Below are 14,305 nucleotides of genomic sequence, written 5' to 3' on the forward strand. Positions count from 1 at the left end.
TTACAGGTGCCCACCACTATGCCTGGCTAATTTTTTTTTTTTTTTTTTTTTTTGTATTTTTAGTAGAGATGGAGTTTCACCATGTTGGCCAGGCTGGTCTTGAACTTCTGACCTCAGGTGATCCACCTGCCTCGGCCTCCCAAAGTGCTGGGATTATAGGCATGAGCCACTGTACCCCACCTCCTTTCAATAAACTTTCTACCCCTATCTCTGTCTCTATCTCCTCTTTAAGGCCAATACCTCTTAGATTTACCCTTTTGAGGCTATTTTCTAGATCTTGTAGGCATGCTTCATTGCTTTTTGTTCTTTTTTCTTTTGTCTCCTCTGACTGTGCTTGTGTCACCCCTCCCCAAGCTCCAGGTGGCTCAGCACAGGGAGAGAGATCTGTTTGATACGTTCTTCAGTATGTCAATTGCATTTTTTAACTCTAGAATTTCTGCTTGATTCCTTTTAATTATTTCAGTCTCTTTGTTAACTTTATCTGATAGAATTCTAAATTCCTTCTCTGTGTTATCTTGAATTTCTTTGAGTTTCCTCAAAACAGTTATTTTGAATTCTCTGTCTGGAAGGTCATATATCTCTGTTTCTCCAGGATTAGTCCCTGATGGCTTATTTAGTTCTTTGGGTGAAGACATGTTTTCCTGGATGGTATTAATGCTTGTAGATGTTATTCAGTGTCTGAGCATTGAAGAGTTAGGTATTTATTGTAGTCTTCACAGTCTGGGCTTGTTTGTGCCTGTCCTTCTTGGGAAGGCCTTCCAGTATCCAAAGAGACTTGGGCACCAAGCCCAATAATACTGTGTATTTTTCAGACTCTTAGAGATACCACCTTTGTGGTCTTGGATAAGATCTGGAAGAATTCTCTGGATTACGGGGCAGAGACTCTTGTTCTTTTCCCATACTTTCTCCCAAACATACGAAGCCTCTCCTTCACTGTGCTGACCCACATGGAACTGGGAGTGTGGTGATGCAACCACCCCTGTGGTTCCCACCACTAGGACTACACTGAGTTGGACCTGAAGTCAGCACAGCACTGGATCTCACCCAAGGCCCACTGTAACCGCTGTGTGGCTACAGCCTATGTTCACTCAAGGCTCTAGGGCTTTACAGTCAGCAGTTTGGGAAACCAGCCAGGATTATATTCTTCCCTTCGGGGCAGTGAGTTCCCCCAGGCCCTGGGCAGGTCAAGAAATGCTGTCTGGGTGCCAGGGATTAGAGTAAAAAAACCTTAAAATCTACCTGGTGCTCTACTCTACTATGGCTGTGCTGACCCTCAAACCACAAGACAAAGTTCTTCCTGCTTTTTCTTCCCCTTTCCACAGGCAGAGGAGCCTCTCTCAGTGGCCACCACCACTGACCCATGGTGAGTTCTGCCAGGCCACCGTCAATGTTCCCTTAAAGCGCAAAGGCTCTTCAGTCAGCTTTTGGTGAATGCTGTGAGGCCTGGGACTCACTTTCAGGGCAATACGCTCCCCTCTGGCCCAGGGCAGGTCCAGAAATGCTGTCCAAGAGCCTGCTTGTTGCTCTGCCCCACTGTGGCTGACCTGGTACCTAAGGTGCAAGACAGAGTCCTCTTTACTTTCCCCTCTGCTTTTCTCAAATATAAGGAGTCTTTCACTGTAGACACCACAGGTAGGAATGTGCTAGGTCTCACCTGAAACCGGCATAGCTCTGAGTCTCACCTAAGGCCCACAGCAAGTACAGCCTGGCTACTACTGCTGATTATTCGGGGCCCAATGACTCTTCAGTCAGAAGGTGATGAATCCTGCCAGAAATGGGTCTTTTCCTTCAAGGCAGAAGGTTCCTTTCTTGTCCAGGGTATGTCTAGAAAAGTCTGGAAGCTAGAGCTTAGAATGGGGGCCTCATGACTCTGCCTGGTGCCCTGTCCTGTTATGGCTGAGCTGGTTTCCAAGATGCAAGACCAAATCCTCTTTACCCTTCTCTCTCCTCAAGCAGAAGGAACAAGTCACTTGCTTTGCTGCAAGCTGTGATGCCTGGGGTTATTGAGGTGGGGTAACACAAGCCCTCTCTTAGCCACCCTGGGTGATGTCTCACTAGGTCATGTGCTGCCCTAGTCCACTGGCTCTAAGCCCAGCCAAGCACTAGGATCTGCTTAGGAAGAATTGCAGTCTTTGTGTCCTAGACTGCCTTTCAAGTTTACCTAGAACCCCAGAGCATGTTAGCCCACGGTGGCAAGGCTTGCTGAGAAACTCAAGTTCGGACTGCTGGAATGGGCAATTCCTCTCTGGCTAGGACTGATCCAAATGTTCCCTTCCTAGGTGGGCAATGGCTGAGCCCAGCACAGGTTGGCTCCCTGCTGTGATGGGGTTGCATTGAGTTCAATGCCAAGTCCCCCACTTGCTGTGCTTTCCCTCTCCCATGAGCACAGATTCTCTGTGGTACATAACCACTGCTGGAGAGTAGGGGAGGAGTGGCGTTGGTGATTCAAGACTGTCTTTCCTATCCTCTTGAGTGCCTCTTTCAGTGAGAGGAAGTTAAAACCAGGTACTGTGATTGCTTACCTGATTGTTAGTTCTTATGATGGTGCTTTTTTATGTGTAGGTAGTTGTTAAAATTTGGTGTACCTGCACAGGGGGATAATCGGTGGAGGCTTCTATTCAGCCATCTTGCTCCACCTCAGAACTGTTATATTTTCCTATTTGAGAATGAGGCTTCATGTTTGCATAAAGAAAAAATTTAAGTGTATAATTTTTACTTAAAGTAATTTCCATGTTGTATTTCCAGGTTAAAAAGTGAAACTGTAGGGTACTACAACCATGGATAATTCAGCAGTCCATGTTTACTAAATGTTTATTAAATGCTAGATATGTCACAGGCCATGTGCACGGTGCTGAGAGTACTGTGGTGAACATACAAGTCAAGGCCCAGCCCTCTGTCTGTCTCACGTATGAGATATAAGTCTGTCTGTGACTCAGTCCAATGTGGGGGCTCCAGTTTTCGACTCTGACCTCCGTTAGTCTTGCCACATGTTGCTGGAATCAGAACAGAGGCCCTGAGGCATTTAGGCAGATAACAGACAGTGTTCAGAGAAACAGGGAGGGAGAGCAGGCATTTGGCAGTCTATGTTAAGGAAAGCAAAACCTCCCTTGCAATACAATCAATAGACTTTAACATTAAAATAAACTTGGAGCAATTGCAAACATAGTGACAGAATTGCCTGCTTTGATACAAAGCAGTTGATGTGTCCCAGCTATAAAGGCACTATATAAAGAGAATGTTGGGTTAGACCAACTGGAGAGGATCAGCAGAGCCAGAACAGTAGGGGGAAACCATCTGAAGACAGTTTTCCTATTCACATTGATTAAATTCATCAATACCTGATAAGAGAAGACTGGACATTCATATCAGAACTCACTGTACAGAAAAATAATTACAAACAGTTTTCCATATGTAATTATTCTCAAGTAAATCATAGAATAATCTGTATATGTTCTCATTTCATAGTACAAACTGGATCATTTTGTGTCCCTTTTTTGTCATTAAAAGCCATGTATTAAAGATCCACCAGGATGAGATCTTTGCAGGCAGGGACTACAATTTATCATGCTTACTGCTATATCCCCAGGACCTAGTACACGTCCTGTGCATAGACCATTGTTTGTGTTCTGGCTGCCTAGGCCTTTTGAGCACCCTTCTCTGTTTAGGAAATGTCTCACCTTATCAATACTACCTCTCTAAAGTAAAACCAGAAAACACATTTACCCAGCTTTCCTTGCGGCTAAAGGCATGCAGCCTAGGCTTCACCAACCAGATGCACCCACAAGACACTTCATTCAGAAGTGAACAACACAAGGAAGCAGGCTTTACCCGAAATCTATTTTTTTCTGGAAAGAGTGACAACTGAAGCATCAGGCTTTCTCCTCCAGGAAGCTGTCCCTGAACATTCCCCAGTCATCTCCAGATGGACTGGGTTAGATATCCTTTAGTTCTACTTTTTCATTGCACTTTCCCATTTGTATTATAACTATTAGCACATTTTATTACCTTCTAATCATCTGTAATAGTTAAGGTAATACTAGCTGCTCTAATCAACAAACCGAAAATATGTGGTGAATCAAACACAATAGAAGTTCCTTAAAGAACTAAAAGTAGATCTACCATTTGATCCAGCAATCCCACTCCTGGGTATCTACCCAGAGGGAAGTGTCATTATATGAAAAAGATACTTGCACACACATGTTTATACCAGCATAATTTGCAACTGCAAAAACATGGAACCAGCCCAAATGCCCATCAATGACTGGATAAAGAAAATGTGGTATATATACATCATGGAATACTACTCAGCCATAAAAAGGAACAAAATAATGGCATTCACAGCAACCTGGATGGAATTGGAGACCATTATTCTAAGTGAAGTAACTCAGGAATGGAAAACCAAACATCATATGTTCTCACTCATAAGTGGGAGCTAAGCTATGAGGACACAAAGGCATAAGAGTGACACAGTGGACTCTGGGAACTTGGGGGAAAGTGTGGGTGGGGGGTGAGGGATAAAAGACTACACATTGGGCACAGCGTACACTGCTCGGGTGATGGGTGCACCAAAATCTTAGAAATCACCACTAAGTAACTTGTTCATGTAACCAGACACCACCTCTTCCCCAAAAATCTATGAAATAAAAAACATGTACAAAAAAAAAGTTTCTTTTCTAATCACACTAGGTCAAAATAGGGTACTTAGGATGAGCAGACAGCTCTTCTACAAGTGATGGTTCTGGAATCCAGGCATCTTGCATCTACCATGTGGCTCCACCATCTGTACCACATGGCTTCCAAGGGTACCATTCCCATCTGAACCAGGCCAGAAGGCAAAGGGCATGGAGAATCACACACTGCGGGGCTTTATAAGCAAGGCCCAGCAGTGATACTTATCATTTCTGTTCATATTTTATTGCCCAGAACTCAACTTCATTGCTATCCCTAACTGGAAAATACCCCCTAGCTTCCTTTAGGTAAGAGTACATCCTCTTCTTCTCCGAGAAAACACCAAGTGGCGGATGACGCCGGTGCAGCGGGGCGGGGGGGGGGGGGGGGGGGGGGGCGGTCCCGGAGGCCCTGGTGGCCCTGGGATGGGGAACCGCGGTGCCTTCCGCAGAGGTTTCAGCAGAGGCATCCGGGGCCGGGGTCGCGGCCGTGATCGGGGCCCGGCCGAGGCCGCGGAGCTCGCGGAGGCAAGGCCGAGGATAAGGAGTGGATGCCCGCCACCGAGCTGGGCAGCTTGGTCAAGGACATGAAGATCAAGTCCCTGGAGGAGATCTACCTGTTCTCTCTGCCCATTAAGGAATCTGAGATCATTGACTTTTTCTTGGGGGCCTCTCTCAAAGACGAGGTTTTGAAGATTATGCCGGTGCAGAAGCAGACCCGTGCTGGCCAGGGCACCAGGTTCAAGGCGTTTGTTGCTATCAGGGACTACAATGGCCACGTTGGCCTGGGTGTTAAGTGCTCCAAGGAGGTGGCCACCGCCATCCGTGGGGCCATCATCCTGGCCAAACTCTCCATTGTCCCGGTGCGCAGAGGCTACTGGGGGAACAAGATCTGCAAGCCCCACGTCGTCCCTTGCAAGGTGACAGGCCGCTGCGGCTCTGTGCTGGTGCGCCTCATCCCTGCACCCAGGGGCACTGGCATCGTCTCAGCACCTGTGCCCAAGAAGCTGCTCATGATGGTTGGTATTGATGACTGCTACACCTCAGCCCAGGGCTGCACTGCCACCCTGGGCAACTTCGCCAAGGCCACCTTTGATGCCATCTCTAAGACCTACAGCTACCTGACCCCTGACCTCTGGAAAGAGACTGTGTTTACCAAGTCTCCCTATCAGGAATTCACTGACCACCTTGTCAAGACCCACACCAGTCTCCGTGCAGTGGACCCAGGCTCCAGCTGTGGCTACAACATAGGGTTTTTATACAAGAAAAATAAAGTGAATGAAGCCTGTTACTAAAAAAAAAAAAAAAAAAAAAAAAAAAAAAAGAGTACATCAACAGTAGAAAGTCATGATACTGTCGGTCGCAGTGGCTTGCGCCTGTAATCCCAGCATTTTGGGAGACCAAAGCAGGAGGATTGCTTGAACCCAGGAGTTCGAGATCAGCCTAGGCAACATAGTGTAGAAATGAGGTCTACAAAAAAAATTTTTTTTAATGAGGCAGGAGGATCACTGGAGCCCAGGAGGTTGAGGCTACAATGAGCTGTGATCATGACACTGCACTCCCACCTGGGTGGCAGAACAAGACCCTGTCTCGGGAAGGGAAGGGGAGGGAAGGAGAGGGGAGGGGAGGGAAGGGGAAGAAAGAAAGAAAAAGAGAAGGAAAGGAAGAAAGAAAGAGAGAGAGAAAGAAAGAAAAGAAAGAAAAGAGAGAGAGAGGGAGAGAGGGAGGAAGGAAAGAAAAGAGAAGAAAAAGACAGTCATGATAAAGTGCCATATCTTAACTTTCTGTCATTTTTCTTGCTTCCTTCTTCCTCAGTTTGGAGAAAGAATGACCAGTGCTAAGGCTAATATAATAGCCCTGTGCAAATCACAGATGTGACTCTGATCTGGATTCCCTTTACTTGGCTCTCCAGTGCTTTTTTTTTTTTTTTTTGCTAAGCATTTCTGTTTAGGGGGCACATATTCATGGGATAGTTATTTTTGAATGCTTTGCCTGAAATTGCTTTTATCTCCAGGCTCCTCATGTGTCAGTTTGAAAGGGAACACGCTTAGCATGCAGCCTGGGCACCACATGTGTTCCGAGATGCTGGCACATGGAAGGCTTAGGAGGTTCCAAATCATTGCCTATTGGCCACCCACAGGCTAATGAAGGAAATGTCTTTTCATTTTCTCTGCTTCTCTCGGGCTTAGGTGCCTTATCAGCAGCCAGGGAGAGCTGGGAATACGACTCTGGTGCCAGGGACCTCCAGAGCCCGGATGTGCAGAGCCAGTCAGCCCTCCAGAAGCTGCTCGAGTATGGCGGAAGCTCTTTGCATCAGCAGACTGCTCTCCACAAACTGCTCACGCAGTCCCCGCACGTTGGCAACTCTGTAGGAGGAAGCTATCTCGAGCTGGCCAACACGGTGAGTACTTTTTGGTTCATGGAACACGTATTTCGGCCTGTCTGTATTCCAATACAAATATTTTAATTTTGTGCTCCAGGGGACATATCGGGTATTGTCTTCTTTATTGCGGTAAATATTGTACCATTTTCAGCATTGCCAGTAATGTTTAGTATTCCAAAGTTGCCAGCACTTAGGGACTTTACTTCCGTTGAGACCAGAGTAGACTCCTAAAAGGTGTTTTAATTAAGGCTGTAACTTGCACAGGTTTAATTACTAGAAGATGCACACAGCTCTTCCATAAGTAGACTACTTCTATGGTTCTAGACATTACAAATTAATAGTACATACTTGCTTCTGTTCCCTAATTTGGACTTTATTCATTTCAAAAACAAAAAGGAAAATGTTGCATTGAAGGTTTCTTGTTTCTGGTTATACTTTAAGAGTATTTTCTGTTGAAAACTGTGGGACAACTTATAATGTCATTATGTGTAATTTACCTTCCTTTTTCCTTCAAGGTGAGTCACTACAAAGCGACCTTTGGGCAAAGAGCTATTGTCTTCTTTTGTAAGTCAGGGCTGCCAAACGAGTCGGGTGGCTGATGGCCTGGCCATTTTGGGTGACATGCAGACAGTACAAATAGAGATTGCTATCCAGTCACTGTGGGAAAGCTCTAAAAGCCTACCTGGCTTTTTGAAACTGAAGTTCGAATGGTAGACTAAGCATCTCAATAACTTTGACTTATGCATATTTACAGTCTGCTTTGATGTAGACCAGTGGTTTTCAGACTCTTTGTGTTTGAGGCACACTTTCTAATTCTTACACTTTTGGTGGGATGTTTGAAGGAACTAGCAATTGTAAATATGACAACAATAATTAAAATACAATCATCAGAAAAATCCCGGTTAAATAACATTCTACAAAATACATAACCAAAACTCCTCAAAAGTGTCAAGGTTATCAAAAACAAGGAAAATCTGAGAAAGAGAAACTGTCCAGCTAAGAGAAGCCTAAGAAAATATGACAACTAAAATGTAATGCATACCCTCAATGGGATCCTGGACCAGAAAAAAAGGACATTAGAGTAAAACACATATGCAAACACACACACACACACACACACACACACACACACACACACACACACACGAAGCCTAAAGTATGGACCTTAGTTAATAATAGTGTATCAACATCCATTCATTAATTGTGACTAATAGACTAATATACCATAATAATGTAAGATGTTAAAAAGTAGGAAAAATTATTTGTGGGGTATATAATTACTCTCTCTCCTATCTTTGCAAATTTTGTCTAAAACTTTTTTTTTTTTCTTTCGAGACGGAGTTTTGCTCTTGTTGCCCGGGCTGGAGTGCAATGGCGCGATCTCGGCTCACTGCAACCTCTGTCTCCAGGGTTCAAGCAATTCTCCTGTCTCAGCCTCCCAAGCAGTTGGGATTACAGATACCCGCCACCATGCCTGGCTAATTTTTGTATTTATTTACTTTTTTTTAGTAGAGACAGGGTTTCACCATATTGGCCAGGCTGGTCTCGAACTCCTGACCTCAAGTGATCCACCCGCCTTAGCCTAAAACTATTATAAAATAAAAAATATATTAAAAACATATAAACATTCACAATCACTGCTAGGGTATGATAATGTCTCATAAAAATCTGTAAAAACATTCATAGTTATTGCACTGCTTGTTACTTGGCCACACTTCAAGGACATTCTTGCACAGTTTGAGTAGAACTCTAACTATCCTAATCTTGCCCTCCTATGTGCTCAGGAGATTAGGCAATTATCAGTGAATATGTCATCTTTCTCTGGCATAGGCCTGGACTTAGGCTGTGCCTGCTTCAAATAATTTGCAGCAAGTTGAACCCTCGTCTGTGCTACATCAGCTCAGCCTTTTCTCAAGACAGACATTGCCATGACAGGATGGTTATAGCAGAAATCAGTGTTACACAGAGATCAAAATTTGATGGTACCTTCTCTGGAGGGTTCCAGGTTCATGGCCCACCAGTTTGCTGCAGCAAACCTACTATTGAAAACTGTGGGAGTTGGCTGTTTCCTGTCTCTGTGTAACTCTGTGGTTCCCAGCTTCTCCAGTAACCTCCTGGACTGATTTCTAAGTTCTGTCTCTCCTAATTGGAGGCCAGCTCAGTCTTTGGGGTTCCCATAGCCAGGTTCTCTGAGTTGGCTCTTCAGGGGAGTCAAGGCACAGAGAACTCTCACATACCCAACAGTCATATACATACCCTCTTTTTACTTTACTGGTTAAGCTTTAGAAATGAGGAAACACTGCCTAACATTTCCTCTGCACACTCACTTAAGGCGATCCCTTGGCAAGAACTGAACCATAAATGCAAATGCAGGCACTGAAGTCCTATGACTGTGATTACACTATTTATTTCCTTACCAAATGGAAAAGTAAAACTTTAAAAATACCATTTGTATTTATAGACCCATTATTAATGCCCTTGGACACTGTGGTAGAGTACATTTTGGGCCTCAGTTCTTCATCCTCCCCTGTGTCTTCACCATTTGTCATGCAACCCTAGAGTCCTTCTATCAGACATGTGAGAGGGAAATATGATGGTTGTTTTAACCATTGCGTTTGCGGTTGTTTGTCTCATAGCCATAGTGACTCAGGGTCTTCTCAGGTGGGTCTGTAGAGCCTGATTTGAGAAATACCCTTCCCAGGTGGACAAAGAAAGCAAATAGTCTCTCTAAACTGCATATTTGGGCAATCCCTTTATTTATATAATCACATTAAAAGTAATTTATGTCCCTTCTAAGGAAAAATCTTGAACTAATAAAATTAAGTTTTATTTTTTTTTCTTTTAAATAGCTACTAAGAGCAAAAGGCATTTTATCGGTGTCTAGTTAGGAGACAGAAAGCACACAGTAATTCACACAGGGAAAGTTTAATATAAATGATTATTAACTAGTAGCAGAGGATTACCTACTAAGGGTAAAGAAAACCATAATGAACACAGGAATAGTATATACAAAGAATAGCCACTACCCCTAAGGCTGTTGCCAAGGAAGGAGTGTCAAAGAAGGAACAAATTTGGAAGAGGGCCCTCCCCTCACCCAGGGCTGATTCTGACCCCTTTGAAAGGAAGTCTGCAGCCCACTGACTTGCAGAGAATTTCCCTGAGATGTTGCAGGCCAGGGCTGGCAAGCAGGAAACCAAACTTCTGAACCTTTGGTCCAGCCTCCTGGGGCATCTGCAAGACTCATCAGGTATCACTGAGTTGTCCACTGAGATGCCAGAGGGATTCACTGGGAAGCTGCCTGCTGGAGTGGTGTCAAACCCACTGAAAAGTCCCCCAAATAGTGCCACTAAAACTTAATAGGGTGAGTCACTAGATGTCCTCTGCTGCGGGCCCCTCCCCACCACAAGAGCTAGCAGAGAGCACAGCAGATTCAAGCCACAGGAGTCAAGCTGAGTGTCCTCCAGTGTCTCTCCAGCACCCTCTATTGACAAAGGAGAAATGTTTACGTGGTCCAGCTCCAAGACCACAAAACAGGACAAAGAAAGCTGGATTTGGAGATGAGAAGCAACAAATGATAACTAGGCAAAGACATTTTTAGCATTGAGGATTTCCTGGGAGATTCCTACATAAGCTTTTTACCTTTCTAAGCATCTCTTCCTTTTCTTGTACCACCAATCACCATTCTACCTAAGACAGTGGATACCATGAGGCTTAACATACTGTTCACAATGCAAAGGCAACAAGACGGTGTTGTACACAGATACTTACAGCAGCCATGCTTTTATCGAAGAAGCAAAATGGCCACACATTATACAGAATAAGAGATTTATTATTGTAAGGGCTAGACCTTACACAAATGTGAGAGCTGGTGATACAATCTATGAAGACTATTGGTTCTGTATCTAGTGTTGAGCTTGAAGTTACTATAGGTTTGTCAGATCAGCTGTTAAGAGGGAAAGCTGGATGTATAGGAGAGTAGGGACAAACCAGAACTCATGAAGACCAATGGGACCATTGAGGACAAACTGGAAACCTCTTCTGTGTCTTACCATGTCCAACCTTGATGCTGTGGGGGACCTGCAGCAGAAACTGGCACTCTGTCTCCTGCAGTGTGTCTCCTGCACACACACTTGGCCCGGGACTCAGAGAAGCTGAAGGAAGAGATTTAGTGAATTAAAATTACTGCAAGCCTGGTACACCAAGTAGTTAAGCAGCAGATTAGCAATAATGTGTGCAAGTGGACAAGGTGCATAGTGCCTGCTATGCTTTGTTTTCCCCTCCAAAATTCATGTGGGAATTTAGTTGCTGTTATAACAGTATTAAGAGGTGGGACAATTAAGAGGTGATTAGGCCATGATGGCTCCACCCCCATGGGTGGGGTTGGTGCCATTTTAAAAGGACCAGTTCCATTCTCTCTCTCTCTCTCTCTCTGTTTCCCACTACGTCTCTCTCTGTCTCTCTTTTTCTCTCACCTTCTTCTTGCCCTTGCACTCTTTCACCAGGTGATAACACAATAAGAAGTCACCTGACAGATGCCAGCGCCTTGATATTGGGCTTCCCAGCCTCCAGAACTATAAGCCACTAAATTTCTATTCATTATAAATTACCTGGTTTCAGATATTCTGTGATAGCAGCACAAAACAGACTAAGACAGTACCCTGCATCAAGTTTCAGAGCATAAAAAGTATGACTTCTTTACATCTTCCTTCTGGATTTCACACAGAATGTCTCTCATGGCCATACAGAACCATACAGGAAAGAGAACTCTGGGGAATATGGTTCCAGCTTAGCTGAATTTAGTACCAAGTCACCACAAAGCAGCAGCAAAACTCAGTGTAATGTAAGCCCATAAAACTATGGGTAAAGCAATATGAGATATTTTAAGAGTTTGGTAAAGAAGGGATGCAGTGGGAAAGATATATTGCCTGTCTTCTGATAGATATTTTTCTACCAAGATTTGTATTACCAGGAAAGAATGCTAGTATAAATTATAATGTTATGGATTCTGAGTAGTAACATATGTAAGCATTCTAAAACATAAAACATAACAGAAGTTTCATTTTCTAGATACAGCAGGATTAAATTCCTGAATGAAATAGCAATGTCTAGATAAATTCTGTCAGCTATACTGGTTGGTTTTTAAAGTATTAATTATAGGCTTTATTTTTCATTAATAAAAGTATTAATTGATGTACATTAAAATTATACTAGAAAAGAAGCCATATGGACAATAGAAAGTTGATGAAAAGTAGAAGTAATCATTTGTCTCTGTCTTCCCTCATTTAAAAGGTCTTTACTAACTTTTTAAAATGTATTCTTGAATTGCTTTTAATATAGGGAACTTTTCATTTCTCCTTCTGCAATCTTAACACACTACAATCATTATAGTACTTACCAAATTTGGGGATACCAAACTTTGATCTAGAGGATGTGTCCTAGCTTCATGGTTAAAGCAAGGCTGATTGTTCTATGAGCACCCTCTTCTGGGCATTGTTCAGAGTCAAAGAACAAAAAATTCTTCAGCATAGGGCATGCTTGTCACCCTTTAGATTTTCGGGGAATTAAGATAGGACAAATAAAATATTGGAATTTTGAGAAAAGGGCTAAGGAATGGCCTAGAATATAGGGTTGATTTTTTAAAAATTCAGAACATTGGCTGGGCACGGTGGCTCACACCTGTAATGCCAGAACTTTGGGAGGCTGATGCAGGTGGATCACTTAAGGTCAGGAGTTCAAGACCAGCCTGGCCAACATGGTGAAACCACATCTCTACTAAAAATACGAAAATTAGCTGGGCATGGTGGCACGTGCCTGTAATCCCAGCTACTTAGGAGGATGAGACCAGAGAATTGCTTGAACGCGGGAGGTGGAGGTTGCAGTGAGCTGAGATCACGCCACTGCACTCCAGCCTGGGTGACAGAGCGAGACTCCATCTTAAAAAAAAAAAATCGGAAATCAGAACCTTGAATTGTTACTTGCAAGTGATTGAGACTGATTTTTAAAAAATATGTATTGTAAATATATATGTAATACAGTTGGGCATGGTGGCTCACGCCTGTAATCCCAACACTTTGGGAGGCCAAGGTGGGCAAATCACTTGAACCCAGGAGTCTGACCAGCCTGGGCAACATGGTGAAACCATGTCTCTACAACACAAATATTAGCTGGGTGTGGTTGCACATACCTGTGGTCCCAGCTACTTGGGAGGCTGAAGTGGGAGGATCGCTTGAGCTCAGGAGGTGAAAGTTACAGTGAACCAAGATCACGCCACTGCACTCCAGCCTGGGCAACAGAACTAGACCCTATCTAAAAAAAAAGTGTATATAATATATATTTAATATGTGCAAATATTCTAAAACATAAAACATAACAGAAGTTTCACTTTCTAGATACAGCAGAGATAAATATCTGAATGAAATAACAATGTCTAGATAGATTCTGTCAGCTATACTACTTGGTTTTTAAAGTATTAGCTTTATTTTTATTAATAAAAGTATTAATTGATGTACACTAAAATAAATTATACTATAAAAGAAGTCATGTGCATAACAGAAAGTTGATGAAAAGTAAAAGTAATCATTTGTCTGTCTTCCCTCATTTATAGATATATAAATTTATAATATATTTATATAAATATATAAATTTATAATATATTTATATAAATATATAAATACATGTATATATGAATATATATATACATAGATGTATGTATATATACATATACATATATAAATACATATATAAATATATATGAAGCAAAGACATTTTGGTTTTGTGCTATTAGTTATTTAACATACCAGCTGTCTGTGGGGAAGTGCACTGTTTCATGAGTTTTTCTGTAACATTTCAAATGATGAAGTTGTAAACACAGTCAGACTCATTTCTATGCAGATGAAGATGGTAATGTCTGTATTCTGCACCCTGCTGCTCAAGGCTGTCTTCTTTTCCTTTGGATGACTTGGCTTCAACTTTGCCCGTTTTAAGATTTAATTTTGTGTTTAATGCTTTTTTGCAAAAGTAATTTACATTTTTAAAGGAGAAAAAAAGTCATGAGTTTTGAAAATAAAATGCAAATTAAAAAACTGACATAGCAAGTTTTGCTCCTCTGTGTATCCAACAGTCAAAAACTCCAAGCAGCCTTTTTACTTTAGGCTGGTTTAACATCTGTGAATTGGAAATCGAATTAAAACTGTGTATTATCATGCTCATTTGCTATATGATCAGAATTATTAATACAGTCATTATTAACTGAACC

At 42.7% G+C, this 14,305-nt stretch overlaps 2 protein-coding genes and 1 pseudogene across 2 annotated transcripts in view; all 3 read left to right on the forward strand.

Annotated features, from left to right (window-relative positions):
- REEP5 (receptor accessory protein 5) overlaps positions 1–14,305 on the forward strand; it is an 806,416-nt gene that overhangs the window by 338,620 nt on the left and 453,491 nt on the right. The window lies entirely within an intron of this gene.
- Positions 1–14,305, forward strand: part of MCC (MCC regulator of WNT signaling pathway) — a 475,168-nt gene that overhangs the window by 144,613 nt on the left and 316,250 nt on the right. The window contains exon 3 of the mRNA XM_050793047.1: positions 6,857–7,068. Within this exon, the coding sequence (XP_050649004.1) occupies positions 6,857–7,068 (212 nt within the window). The remainder of the gene's footprint in view (positions 1–6,856; positions 7,069–14,305) is intronic.
- LOC126956244 (40S ribosomal protein S2-like) lies at positions 5,094–5,918 on the forward strand (annotated as a pseudogene).

The sequence above is a fragment of the Macaca thibetana genome, chromosome 6 (assembly GCF_024542745.1).
Source record: "Macaca thibetana thibetana isolate TM-01 chromosome 6, ASM2454274v1, whole genome shotgun sequence".
Lineage (NCBI taxonomy): Eukaryota > Metazoa > Chordata > Mammalia > Primates > Cercopithecidae > Macaca > Macaca thibetana.